Source organism: Silurus aristotelis (genome assembly GCF_946808225.1).
Source record: "Silurus aristotelis genome assembly, chromosome: 18".
In the NCBI taxonomy this organism is placed as follows: domain Eukaryota; kingdom Metazoa; phylum Chordata; class Actinopteri; order Siluriformes; family Siluridae; genus Silurus; species Silurus aristotelis.
The window spans coordinates 7,772,754-7,786,556 of NC_139591.1; the positions used below are offsets into that span (position 1 = coordinate 7,772,754).

Sequence of the window (13,803 nt, forward strand, 5' to 3'; positions counted from 1 at the left end):
ATTAAGGTGCTAGATGGAAACTTTGACTTAAGACTCGTAGCAAGAAGAAGAAACAACCAAGTCAGTCTTCCCAGCCTGCTCCAAGATGCCAAGCAACACAACGCAACTTTTGTGAACTTCGAGTCAGAACGCGTGATTTTTTTTTCCTTTACACAACTAAGAAGAGCAGTAATGTGTAGAAAGGGAATTCTTTATGTGCCAGATAATTGTGTGCACTAAACATTATTTAGCACAGTAAGAAGTCGACTCTTTAAGGAAGTACTAAGGGCCCTCTTTTATTAAGGACATGTAAACATTATGCATAGAGAAAACACCTAGTCTCAGAGACACTACTTGTGATGCACATAAAAAAAAAAAAAAAGTCCTGACACATTTTCCCCAGAGGTTTGATGTCATTTCACAGCCCCAGACCCTGGTTTCAAATCATCTCATGATGCTCTGTGTGTTGATCACAGACGGTGTTTAAACAGAGTTTCCTAACATTCACTGCAACTGAAGAAGTGGCGTGAATGGTGAAACGGCTTTGATGTCTGAAACGCGACCCCAGCCGCTAAGACTACTACGTTAAACATGATCAGGATGACTGAAAACCTTCGGAGATGAAGAAAAAGAAAAAAAAAAAAACACAGGGTATTGCCCCCTTATAGACTGGAACATCTGGTAACCGGGCCCCTGCTCCGGTGTTGTTTGAACTTCACTGAGCTGGGGGTGTGTGTGTGTGTGTGTGTGTGTGTGTGTGTGTGTGTGTGTGTATGAGAGAGATGCAGCTGTTAGGGGGGGTTGGGGTAGCATGTAGAGAAGGGAAAAAGGGAATAAGAAGGCCCATTTGGGACACAGGCTCTTAGATGAGGGAGGACATACTTTCCTTTCATCCCTTCTGGGGTCATTAACTTTAAAGGCTGTAAATAACTCAAATAAGCAACGATCAGAGCAGATTGGTTTCCTGAAAACAATTTCGAGGGTGGGTATGTACTTTTTTCTTTTAGATTACCAGTGTAAATACATGTTTTGGGGACACAATACTGATAATAATATCAGAAATAGTAACCTACTTAGTGTCAAGCAATCAGGGGTGTTGTGGAACATTTTATTCAGAACTGTTTATGTTTCCTCTGTAAAATACTGGATGCGCGCGCACACACACACACACACGGCTCGCTCTTAATAACCTTATTTATGTTTCTTAAAGTGCATTTGCTAGTTAGTCATTAGTCTCTCTCTTCTCCCTACCTGACCATCACACCATGTGCAATGCATTTCTAGGATTTTTTTTTTTAATGTGTGCTCGTGGAGATTTGTGCTCATTCAGCTACCAGGGCGTTAATAAAGTCAGGTACTGATGTAGGGTGAGGAGACCTGGGGTGCAGTTCCAATTTATGCCGAAGATTTTCAGTAGGGTTTAGACTAAAGCTCTATAGCAGGCAACTCAAGATCTTCCACTCCAAACCAGGTGCATTTCAATGAGCACTAGAGGTAGAATCACATGAAAATTGAAAAATTAAGACCTGTTTAAAATTATTTAAGATCTAGAACAACAAATTTAAGGCCTAAAATTTCAATTTCCTTTTTTTTTTTTTTTTTTTTAAGACTTTAAGACCCTGCAATTTCACCACTACGAGTAAATGAGCGGGAGATTGAACAGAGCATTTAATATGGGAGTTAATAAGATTTTACAAGGAGCATTATGATGCATAACATCAGACAAAAAAAAAAGAGGGTTAGAATCAGAGTACAGACTCACATTCAATAAATTAATAAATCAGATCAAATATAGAACCCAGTATTGTTTTAATCAAGGTAAAACCTCCCATTCTGACGTTCGTGTATTACACTCTCCTTTTGGCTCTTTGTGTCTCGATGTCAGGAGGTAGTGGTGGGAACGGGGTTTCATTGCATCCTTTGTAGTCATACCAAATTCATTGTTGCCTTGTTTGTAGCGTTTATTTTTTTATGAAGTTTCACATCCACTGTTTTTTTTTTCCAGTTCTATCTGCACTTTTGTTTCACTCTCAGCGTTGAGTCAGACAGAAAAGGGACCGGGCGCAAAAAAAATTAAAGATTCTAAACGGATGTTTTGTGACAGCATGGAGGGAAAACGGTATAGAGAAAAGTGGGGTACGCTCGATTGATATCTGATCCTGTCAATGTACAATAATATTTTGGCGAAACTACAAACGTTTCACTTTATCTGTCTACCTGGGGAGGTTACAGGTCCAAATACAGTGTACTGAACTCACTCTGTATATCGGAGATGAACACATCTGGGGCTTTTGCCTATAATAACAGCAACATGAAACAATTTCAAATCGTGCGATCCCAATTCCTAGAAGGCAAATGAAGCAAACGGTTTGGTGTGCACCAATTGTGCCTTTGCGGAATAATTCGGTTAATTAGGAGTCACTTTAAGAATGTTTGTGCAAAAATCTGCCTAAATACATTAATTTCGAAGTCCAGGTTCAGTATTACTGTCAAAAGGCAAATGTGATCTCATTAATATTTTAGCACAACAGCACAGTACAAAAATTAAAATGGCTAAATAATAATGAAGAAAAAAAAAAAAACCCTGGATGAACCAGTAGTAATAGAGCTGTTATTTATATTTATTATTGCTGATATTTTATTATGAATTGTCTGACCATTAACTAAAATTGTTCATTGAATATAAATTTTGGTAAACGGCTATAATGGGTATTATAATTACCTACCTCAACTATTACAAGAGTCTTAAATTCTTAAAAATATGGGAAAAAAATTTTTATTGCCACAAGTGCTTCATTAAGTCTTTTTTTTTAAAGCCTACTTTTTTATTATTATATTATTCATTTTTGAGATTTAATGAGAGCTCTAATAAATCAGACACAGTATGAATAATTGTTGCTTGTATTTAGCTTCACTTAAAATAGAGCAGATTTTGATATACAACTCTAGTTCACAATTTGCTAAATAAAAATATAACAATGTATACAAGGTTATTCATTCAATTGTATTTTATAATTGTATTTATTTTTTCTATCAGTCTGGACAGATACTTTCAAAATGCTCTGGTTGCATTAAACTCATCAAGTAGTGCCTATTTTAAAATTTACATTAATAAAGAGGTTATAGAAAGAGAATTAAAATAGAGGTTATAGCAATAGAATTGGAAAATATCATTCGTTTTTGAAAAACGCCACAATATAAAAAGATACCGTACAGACGGGAAAGACTACGAGAAAAGCTCGTTCTGATGCACTTTTGAAAATAATTACTCATCTCTGATATGTTTTTACAGACACGACTGCAACTGTATTTATTTAATTTTATTTATTTTTTTTTTTCTATCAGTCTGGACAGATACTTTCGAAATGTATTCAATTTTTTTTTCTTTTTTTCTTTATCATCTATCAGACAACAAAATGCTCTGGTTCCATTAAACTCATCAAGTAGTGCCTATTTAAATATTTAAATTAATAAAGAGTTTATAGAAAGAGAATTAATATAGAGGTTATAGCAATAGAATCGAAAAATATAATTTGCTTTTTAAAACAATATAAAAAGATACCGTACAGATGAGAAAGACTACGAGAAAAGCTCGCTCTGATGCACTTTTGAAAAAAATTACTCATCCCTGATATGTTTTTACAGTCACGACTGCAATGGGAAGAAACGCCGACAGCTTTCACAGTAAAAACGGTACGTATACTAGAATTAAACTCCTCCGATGTCTTATTGTGCTCGAGTTGCTTTACACTGAGAGGTGGTGGGTGACGATCTTAAGAACAATGAAGTTCTCTGGTTTAGCGATGCGTCCAACCTTTGCTGTTTACTCACGGCAGATGGCAGAAGGCTGAAAGGCGGGCAGCTCTAAACAACCACCGCACTGTGTTTATCTGTGCTGACAGAGCTGAAGTCTGCCTCGAGCTCACTTAACACACGCCTACTCGCGCAGACAAGCCGATAAAAAGGCTGTGATCAGCTGCAAACTGCTTTAATGTTAAGTCTTTAAAGGCCGTTGTGATGAAGGTGACTGGAAAAAGTACCTGAAAAAATGTTCAATCATTTACTTTCCAAACTTGGTGCGTGTTAAATGAACACTTGTGGTCAGGTACAAACTATACGGCTGGCACGAAAATGTGAGCATGGTGTCAAAAAAAAACAAGTCTTTTCACTAAGCAGTCAAGAAAATGTACAGAGCCTCAGCGAGAACACATCCAAGCATTAAGTGAAAGAAGGTGGAATTTATTGCAAAGTGGGCAGAAACAGATGGCAGCCGGCAGAGTACATTAGGCATCCTGGTGGCTGAATGGATGATCGCATCCTCCCTCAACACTAGCCTTGCAGACAGAGACCAGAAAGACAACCTGGACACATCTACTCTTCCATTAGCTACCCTCGGTGTACATCTATGCACCATCTTAGAGCAAAGGCTCCTGCTAGCTAAAAAAAAATGATTTCAAAAGTGAAAACACAGACCCTGTGTTCTGCTCTTTCTAGCTTAAAAGCCAAACGCGATCATTTGGTTGCGCGAGTTCAAGTGTTAGTGAACTTTTGGCTCGCTGTGAAGATTTGGCTTCTCTTAGCCGAGATCACCTTAAAGCCTCTGCGACAGTGATGCATTTCTGAAGCATGATTTCCAGCAAGCCAACACTAAAGCAGCCTGTTTTCCATAGTCCGTCTACAAGCTTTTTTTACTTGCATATTTACAGAATCAGAATTCAAATATAGACCTAATAAGCATCGACTGACAGTCAAAACGTGATATCCGTGTGCGCCGAAGTGGAGCTAGATTAAAAGTAAAAATCGGATTCAATTAACTGAAATGAGCCGACGTGGGCAGCAGTAAACTTAATTAGTACATTTACTGTCAAGTCGTGTAGCCACTGTGAGATCCCTGATTTCAGCAGACATGTTTTTTTCTGCAGGGTCCCCAGATTATCATGACAAACAAAAGTTTGTGGGGCGGAAGAAAAAAAAACACCACCCACAAACTGTGCCTGTAATCCTCAAAGCTAGTGTTTATTCAATAAATTCTCCAGTTTCCATCGATCTCTAACTACGAGTTTAGCATTTTGGTTTCAAGACCAATTGTTGCTAATGCATATAGACCATCTCCGTCAAACAGACATTTGGAAGGCCAGCCAATAATGATTAAGGCTGTACAACACAGACCTTCAGCTTAGTGAGGTTGATCGCATCAAATGCTGAGACAGAAGTTAAGAGGGGGGGAACCCTCCAACAACTTTTAAATCAGACACCATCAGCATTTTACACTTTAGATATTCACCACACATTAGAAATTTGTTGACAAGAGCAAGAAAAAAATAATTGCTTTTATAATAACATCCACACCTGGAGAAGCTGCTCCACCAGATTTCGGAGTGTGTTGGTGAGGATTTGTGCGCCTTCAGCCATGAGTCAGTGTTTATATTTATCCAGGGTTTCCACAGGTTTAAAGACAGTCATATTGAAGACTAAGACTTTTTTTCACGACATATCACAACATCAAAAACGCACACAAATCCGTAGTTAGCAACTGGACATAACCGAGCCGTAAATTCTTCTTTTTTTTAAGCCAAGTATTGCTACACTTGCACTGTTTTGTGGTACAGCCGATAAAGCTGATTGGCTGTTTGTCTCATTTGTAGTCGTAATATAACTAATTATATTTGGGCTACTGACAGAAAGAACTAACACAAACTAACAAAACAAAGTGCTGCGGGAGCATTTCAATAACATGTAGCGTTTCATATATACGTTGGACAATTAAGACCTGTTTAAAATTACTCAAGACCGAGAACAGAAATTTTTTTTTTTTTACTTTTTAAGACCCTACAGAAACCATGTCATCCCAAAGGTGTTCAAGACGATTGAGGTCAAAACTCTATAGCAGACCACTCAAGATCTTCCACTCCATCCCATGATCTTCAGATCTTCATTGTCTTCATTCTGGAACAGCATTGGGTCTCCTAGTTCAAGTGAATGGAAAAATGATCTCCTACACAATTGTGTGCCTTCAACTTTTTGCTAAAATCTTGGGAAAGGATCACATATGGCAACCCAATACTTTAGTGTAGCATTAGAGAGAAGATATTCCACAAGTACAAGGGCATCGTATTTTAAATTTGATAATACCGCTGAGGTGCCAAGGTTTCGGTGTTTAAATAAAAAGTATTTAAAAATAAATTTTAAAAAAGTTTGCATAAATGCCAAGACTCTATGTAGACTGCTGTTATTTTCCTCGTAAGGACTATGAATGGTCCCTGCAGTCTTTTGTTGATCCCCTGGTTCTCCAAATAAAGCGAGTGTAAAGCTGCATGGCAGGAATGATATTTACAACATACAAACACACATGGTTGGGATCAGGAGGTGTAGCGTAATTACAAAAGCACATGCGAGGGCCTCTGCAGCAGGCTGATACGTTCCAGAGCTGCATCTTTGCTCTTACTGGGACGTTTCATTCAAGTAGAACGTCTCCAAAAAACGCTTCACATAGAACTATAAACCAGGCAGATGGACTCGAGTGGATACAAAGAGCTGACCGCTAAAAACATGGAGGAGGGATCGTGGAAGATGGAGGTGGCAGTGCCACACCGTATTTGCATATCTTGCCACCTTTTATAACTGCCCTCAGACACAAAGACAGTAAAAACCATGTCCACTGTCCTTTCTGCCTCTTTTGTCTCTAGTGGGAGGTGTTCCCTTTGTGCAGTGAGGCCTGGAGGGCAGTGAAGTGCATCTCCCACTGTGGGGGGATTCTCTCGCAAACACACACACCCCCCAGACGTGACAGGCCTTCAGCGTTCACCTTTGCTGTGAACAGGCAGAGTGTCACAGACACTGAGTACAGCAGTTTGTCGCGACAGCCTGTCAGCCTGAGACCTCTGGCTAGCAAATGCTCCTCTTCCTCAACCCCAACACACACAACCAGTCTCTCTCCAACCGCCTCCTTTTTTTTTCTCCATATCTTCATCACATGGGCAGCTCCTCTCCGGCGAGCCTGTTTTCTCAATCACAGCTCCCCCAGACACATACACACATGCTGAGAGAAAAACTGTGAGGTCAGCGGAAGAGATAGGAGCTATAAATTCAACCAAATTTAAACACCGCTACCAAGAGCAACGTTTCCTTTCCACATTTCTCGTCAACAAGGACAAAATACTGGGAAATGAACCAACGAGAAAAAAAAAACTTTTCCTGGCAACAATCTGAGGAACTGCGATGTTTTTTACACAAAGCCAATATGAAGAATATTTCTAGATATGTTACTATTCCATAAAACCAATAATGGAAATGACATTTGCCGATCAAGAAACCAGATTGTCCTTTTCAGCGACGGTAGCGGTTTGTCATTTTGGTAAACTGCAGAAACAGTCAGGAGAGGCTTTGGAGAAAAAAAACATCTAAGCGCCTTTGTTCTGCCTAGTTAAAGAGCTCGTAATGAAATAGAGAATCCTTTGGCGTGGAAAAATTATTTGCCATGTGCCAATAACGTGAATTAGGGCATCTTAAAGATCGATAAAACCTTCAACAATACCAGCTGCACCTTTGGGCCGTATGTCACTCAAGCCAAAAAAAAAAAAAAAAAAAGGACAATATGCAAGGAGTATGCAAAGCATGAGCCAGGATAAAATTGCCCTTTGACCTTGCACGTTTTAGATCTGAAAAGCGAGAAGTTCATGGCCGCTTCCCTTGATTTTGTTTTTGTATGTGGATTTTCTTTATCGGTCAGACCTGGATTTCGAAGGTAATTAACAGTTCTTCATGCTAGCATTAAACACCAGAGTGTGGTTCGTGCACGAAATGAAAATAAGTCTTGGTTCAAAAGAAGTTCAAGCTCCTCCCTCCTGGACGCATCATCAAAAAGAAACAGGATCAGTCGGGTATTGGCTAAACACAATGCTAACACCCAGGTAACCTGTCAGCATCAAAACACCCAAAAAAAAACAAAGTGCCAACTGCACAGAACAGTCCAACAAAACCTGCACTCATACACATCATCTCACAGCACTGCTAGAACAAATATATCTGAAGGACAAAACTTGGTTGGAATGGCATCATGTGCAACAGTGGGGGGGGGGGGGGGGGGGAAGCCGTGAAGCCGAGGGCCTACCTGTCCTGGGACTGCTCCTCGTACATCCTCTCCTTGCCCTCTTTAAAGAGACGGATTGCCCTTTTCGATTTCTTCATCAGGCTGTCGATGTAGACTTTAAAGTAGTCGTTCTCGCTGAGCTGAGCGAGTTTCTGGTTCTCCTCGTATTTGCACAGGATCATCCTCAGGTGCTGGTACGTGTCCGGCAGAATGTCAAGGATGTAAGGGGGGCTGTTCTTCAGCTGGAGCCTGGGATTCTGGCACAGCCTCACCTAGAAGAAAAGCACAATGGGACTTGGTATATTTGCATCCCATCCATGTCTACTGTGGGTCCATCCGACAGTGACAAAAGCTGTACTAGAAAATACTACTAGACCAAACCAAAGTACATTGGGGTCATTATTTTTTTAACAAATTAATATTAACCACCAATCAACCAGACTGTTCTATTTTAACTCTTGATATTCAGGTTTAAAGCTCTTTTCTGGCTTCTATTTCTTGTCAAATATTCATTGTCCTCATTCTGCAGGATGTCCCAAATGTCTCCATGCATTAAGGAAATAAACACTATGTAGCAAAACAAAATGTATTTCTTTAAGAAATAAAAACAGGGGTCGGCTCGCAGTTCGGAGACTCGCTCACTGAGGTTCCTATTAACGTCTATTGCACAATGAGACGGTGTGGGTTTTTTTTTTTTTTGGTTTTTCCCCAATTGTATTTTATAGTTGATTTAACAACAGACATTGTCCACAAGCTTTCTATAAACAAACAAATTTTACATTTAAAAAAAAATGAGTCTATACACATTCCTGATGAACAAACCGGTGGTGACGGGCAAGGAAAAACTCCCTGAGATGGCATAAGGAAGGAAACAGACTCATCCGGGTGACCACAATGTCCAAAAAATATAGCACCAACATTGTTGAGCTTATCAGTAAAGTCTACACGAACAAATATATTTAAGTATGAGAATTTCTGGAAGATATTTAAAAAAAAAATCAATCATATTTTCTGTGTATGAAGATTTCGAGTACTGTGTAGATTACTGGAGATTACAGGAACAACTCAATCAATAGTTTTTAAAAAAAACATGCCATAAATTTTGGCGTTAGATTCCAAAACATATCCAGGCTCTCGAGACTTGCGCGTGAGAATCCGACTTTAAGAAGGCATGTGTTTATTGATAGACTTTTAAACGCCATCCGCAGACCTCTTCTGAGAGGTCCTGGGTTGCCAGATTGGATCGTTTCACAATTCATGGAGTAAAAAAAAAAAGAAGGGATTTTTATGGAAAGCGGTATGGAGAATCTTTTTTTTAGGATTTGTACTGCTTCAAATTATATCTTTGCGGCCTTTTGACCCTCACTAGAACAAAACCATGATCCAAACGGCCGAGTGTGTCAACTACTTTTGGGTTTATTGGGAGGGTGGCAAACGGGATTGCGTCATCACGACTGGAGCCGGAAGCACAAGCCAAACACTTAATTTTGTCCTTTTTTTTTTTTTTTTTACCACTTTGTCCATGAGTTTCCACGTTTTCTCCACAGCTCGCCGGTCGGCCGCGGCCTGTTTCGGGGGTCCTACGGCGTCCTGAATGGCGTCGATGATCCCCAAAATGCGCCCTTTCCTGGGATTGGGGGCGCGCGCGCCCACGCTCCGGCCACCGAGTGCGGTTGCCATTTCCTCCTCCTCACTGTAACACAGGGAAAAGCTGTTCAGGGAAGTGACTTGCAGCTTCGGCTTCAGCAATAAACACACACAGGACACCGGCCAAATCCAAAACCACACGCTAATACTATTAAAGAATATGTCTAAAACAGTCAGGCGCCTATTAAAACGTGGACAACGTATTTCAGAACACAGTATTGTAGCGGTTTAGGACCAAGCCATTCTAAAAAAAAATAGTTTTTCTTTACGGATATAATAAACTGCCTTCCTAAGCCAAACTTTTTTTAAATCACAAATAAAACAGCAATTCTTTGAGCGGTTCGGATCCTGAACAAACCCGACATTACAATATATACACTTCATACACATACGCGACTGACTGTAAACGCACAAAGAACTTTCCCCATTTCGGCTTTCCTTTAATTATTTAACCTGAGAAAGTATTACTATTTAAGGATATAAAACTTCTACTGTGTTTGCGCTTTAGTGTTCTATACTAAGCACTTTATATAACAAATAAGCACACAAACAAAACAACGCTAAACAACATCTGTGCGTGAGAGCGTGCGTGCGTGCGCGCTCGCGAAACCGAGTGCGCGTTCACGACTTATGCCTGTTACATTGAATGTTTTTTTTTCTGGTTCTTCCATGAACTCCAGACTTACTGCGGCACGAGCAGAGGAAGAGCCGGAGAGGACACCGTGAGACCGGGGGGAAGAAGAGGACAAGGACAAGAAGGGAATGTCAGCTTCCCGAGTTGAATCGCGGATTTTTTCCCCCAGCGACTAAATAAAAAGCCGTCGACAACAGCCCGGACACATTTATCCCACCGTAGTATCCACAAACCACATTTTCCCGTAAATCCTTCCCAAACAGAAGTAAAGTAAATAGTTTATATCCTGGTTTTATCCGCGATAATGCAGGCTGTGGAACGCAGCTCGCTCCCAAATCAGTACGCTTTAAAAGCCGTGCACGGGCTGCGTCCCGTTCCGCTCCGCTCCCCTCCCTCCACACAAGCAAGGGGCGGGGCAACGACCGGAGCTTGTCTTAATGGGAGGGAGTTATGCAAATACGCGTGCCTCGCCGACCAATCAGGGTCACGTGATTTACAGTATGCTTAATATTCCTTCAGTGACTAATGAACTAGTGAGAAAGAAGCTCTCTGTGGGTTGCTGTGAATGAATATGGAGATTCTTTAGAAAAATCTGTTCATCGTTTTCCACTGGAAACGATTGATGCTGGGTGTCACAGGGGAGATTGATTAACTGTAATGATGCACTAAAGCATCCCACCCTCGTTATCGCAATGCTGAAGGCACACAATTGTATAGAGTGTCGTTGGATGCAGTAGCATGACATTTTCCTATTTTCCCAGACAAGTGGAGGGATTTATACTAATTGGGACTAAATCTGGAATGCAATGCTCAAAAAATGTGGACTGTGATGCTCACCTATTGCCGGGGTCTAAGGAATCTGCAGCGAAGTCTTTAGAATAGACCATGTGGGCGCCTGTAGCATTAAGTACATGTTGCTTGGAACTGTTGTTCTAACCAATCTGGTTTCAAGTTGGCGACACCAGGGCCTTTTTACGTTCTTTGATTGGATGGTCAGAAGTGCTAGTCAGAGCTCGCAAACCGCGTCTGTAGCAAACTGCTCAAGCTAAGTATATTTATATTGACTTAATAGCTGTTTTTTCATTCCACAATGGCTGACAGAAGAGAAGATATTGATTTGGTTGCAGATACACTTACAAGGACATTTACAAGACAGACATTTTAAAATAAATCTGGACATCATAAGAAAAGGTCAGCCAAAACAGTTCAAAACAGTTTTTTTTATAAACCAGTTTTGCATTTTCTTTCCTGTAGAATCTGCACAAAAACCACATAATTTGGCTTCATTTCAAGTCCCCAGGAAAACCATAATGAACGTAAAAAAGAAATATATATATATATATATATATATATATATATATATATATATATATATATATATATATATATATATATATATATACATATATATATATATATATATATATATATATATATATATATATATATATATATATATATTAATGCTTCTGCTAGAGATGGTGTATGTGGATGGTTTAGCTGTGGCTGCAGTGAAAGGAGACTGGTTGAATTGTGTTAATTATGTTTCTTGCTTTAGTAATGGCAGTCATGACATTGCAAGGCTCTGTTCTACTGTGTTTCTGTATATTATTAATGGTTTCAATAGATGTGGCATCAAAATGATAGTAGTAGGAGGTGGATTGTTATAGGTAGGACACCACTGATGGCCCAGTTGTGGGGATGGTAGCTCAGTGTTTAAGGCATTGGACTTTGATCATGAAGGTCACAGGTTCAAATCCCGCTGCCACTGCTGGCCAAGGCCCTTAACCCTCCCCTGTTCAGTTGTAAATCTATCTATTTATATTTAAATGTGTCCCAAAATTCACATTAACAATCAAGTCACCTTTGGGAATGTAGAGATCATGCCTGTTGTTACTTATGGCTTTGTGGAAATGTTTTGTTTCGTTGTTGTTTTTTTTAAAGTTAGCTTTGAAATAGCCTAAAAGGCTTCTAAAGCTAACTAGCCATCCATTTTCTTACACCACTTCTTTTTTATGGCACTCTGACATCACAGGGCACACAACTGCACACACACTGCCAACAATCTGGAATGTCAATCTGTCTACAATACATGTATGTACTGGGAGAGGAAACCAGAGCACTTAAAGGAACCCCCCGAAGCACAAAAAGAACATGCAAACTCCACACACACACACACACACACACACACACACACACACACACACACACACACACACACACACACACACACACACAGAGAGATCAGTTGATGCAATTTTGTAAACTGGCTACCAGAAAAAGGATTTAGTGTTTTATTACTTAGAAAAGTGTTGACCTACTCAGAAAAGTGCTCTTGGAGCAAACACAAACACCAAACCTTCGCATGCTAACCAGAACCCTTCGAAATCAACCCCTGAAGTTAAGAAGTCGATCAGTTGCATAACGCAGAATGAGCATGTAAACTAAATGAAAACTCATGGTCAAATGCATCATGGTGTGAGAACGGTGAGATTCTCTTTTTAATGTTATAATAAAGAAGATAACAATCGCTGCTCAGTTAAAAAATCCTTGAATAAAAAAAGAAATCCTTGAAATAAAAATCCTTGGGTAAAAAAAAAAAAAAAAAAAGATTGGAATGTATGTTGTAAAATGTTTTTGTAAATAATCTTTAAATCGTGTACAATCAAATGATGGCTTTTTATTAGAGCCATTGAGGCCTTCACAGCATTACATTTACCAGGATGATTGCAGTAAGAGATGCAGAGAAAGTGTGCAATCATTTGCAGATAATAAAACATAAAGTCTATTCGAGGTTATCCTTATGCGTGTGTGAGTGTGCGGAATGCCAATATAGCAACACTCTTATTGCTATGCAGTGCATCTGGACACAAGCTCACTGATTCATCCAAACAAGAGCCATGTTGAACACAGTCATGGGTTGTTTCGAAATGCTGTAGGCAGATTATTTGGTTTGTTTCCAGCCTCTCTGACTTTACAATGAACAATTTGGAATATTTGAAACCTAGAAACATGTTAGTCATCGATTCATGAGCAATTTCAGCTGACTCCTCAGTAAGCACAGTGAGCCTTACCTAAGTGCACGTAACATTTTTGATTCTGGCAGTGAACCGGAGCCCCATAGGACTTGACTGGTGGGTCATTTGATACAGCGACACTTATTAAACTAGCCCCCTCTCTGGCTCACCGCCCTCACACTCAACGGCACCAGTGGATTCGTGCTCTCCGGGGCCTCGTGAGCATGGCTTTCATCAGAGGAAGAATGGAGAGAGAAAGAGCATGACACTGAAGTTTGTGAGGCTTGGCTTGCTTTGGGTTTACTATTGTATACACAAGGACCTCATAGAGAGTTGCAGTGCTGCAAAGCTTAACAAAAGTGCAAATATGATTAAGGACGGAAATCCATGAAGAACAAAAAGAGGGGTTCTAAAATGACAGAAAGGACAGAGAGAAC

At 39.8% G+C, this 13,803-nt stretch overlaps 1 protein-coding gene and 1 long non-coding RNA gene across 3 annotated transcripts in view; both read right to left on the bottom strand.

Moving 5' to 3' along the window:
• The window catches only part of cblb (Cbl proto-oncogene B, E3 ubiquitin protein ligase), an 85,516-nt gene extending 74,767 nt beyond the window's left edge, over positions 1 to 10,749 (bottom strand). Inside the window, exons 1-3 of one of the 2 annotated variants that reach the window (XM_083567569.1) lie at positions 10,402 to 10,749; positions 9,581 to 9,761; positions 8,090 to 8,340 (exon numbers count right to left, since the gene is read on the bottom strand). In XM_083567569.1, the coding sequence (XP_083423695.1) occupies positions 8,090 to 8,340; positions 9,581 to 9,748 (419 nt within the window). In that variant the 5' untranslated portion in view covers positions 9,749 to 9,761; positions 10,402 to 10,749. Of the gene's footprint in view, positions 1 to 8,089; positions 8,341 to 9,580; positions 9,762 to 10,107; positions 10,302 to 10,401 lie in introns of those variants that run through there. The other variant, XM_083567570.1, reaches the window with a different exon arrangement.
• Positions 1,940 to 5,301, bottom strand: LOC310740701. The gene is made up of 3 exons (XR_014537706.1): positions 3,683 to 5,301; positions 3,430 to 3,600; positions 1,940 to 3,070 (listed from the first exon to the last, which is right to left on the bottom strand). It is a non-coding gene; the product is annotated as an uncharacterized lncRNA (long non-coding RNA).
• Positions 10,750 to 13,803: the final 3,054 nt, after the last annotated feature.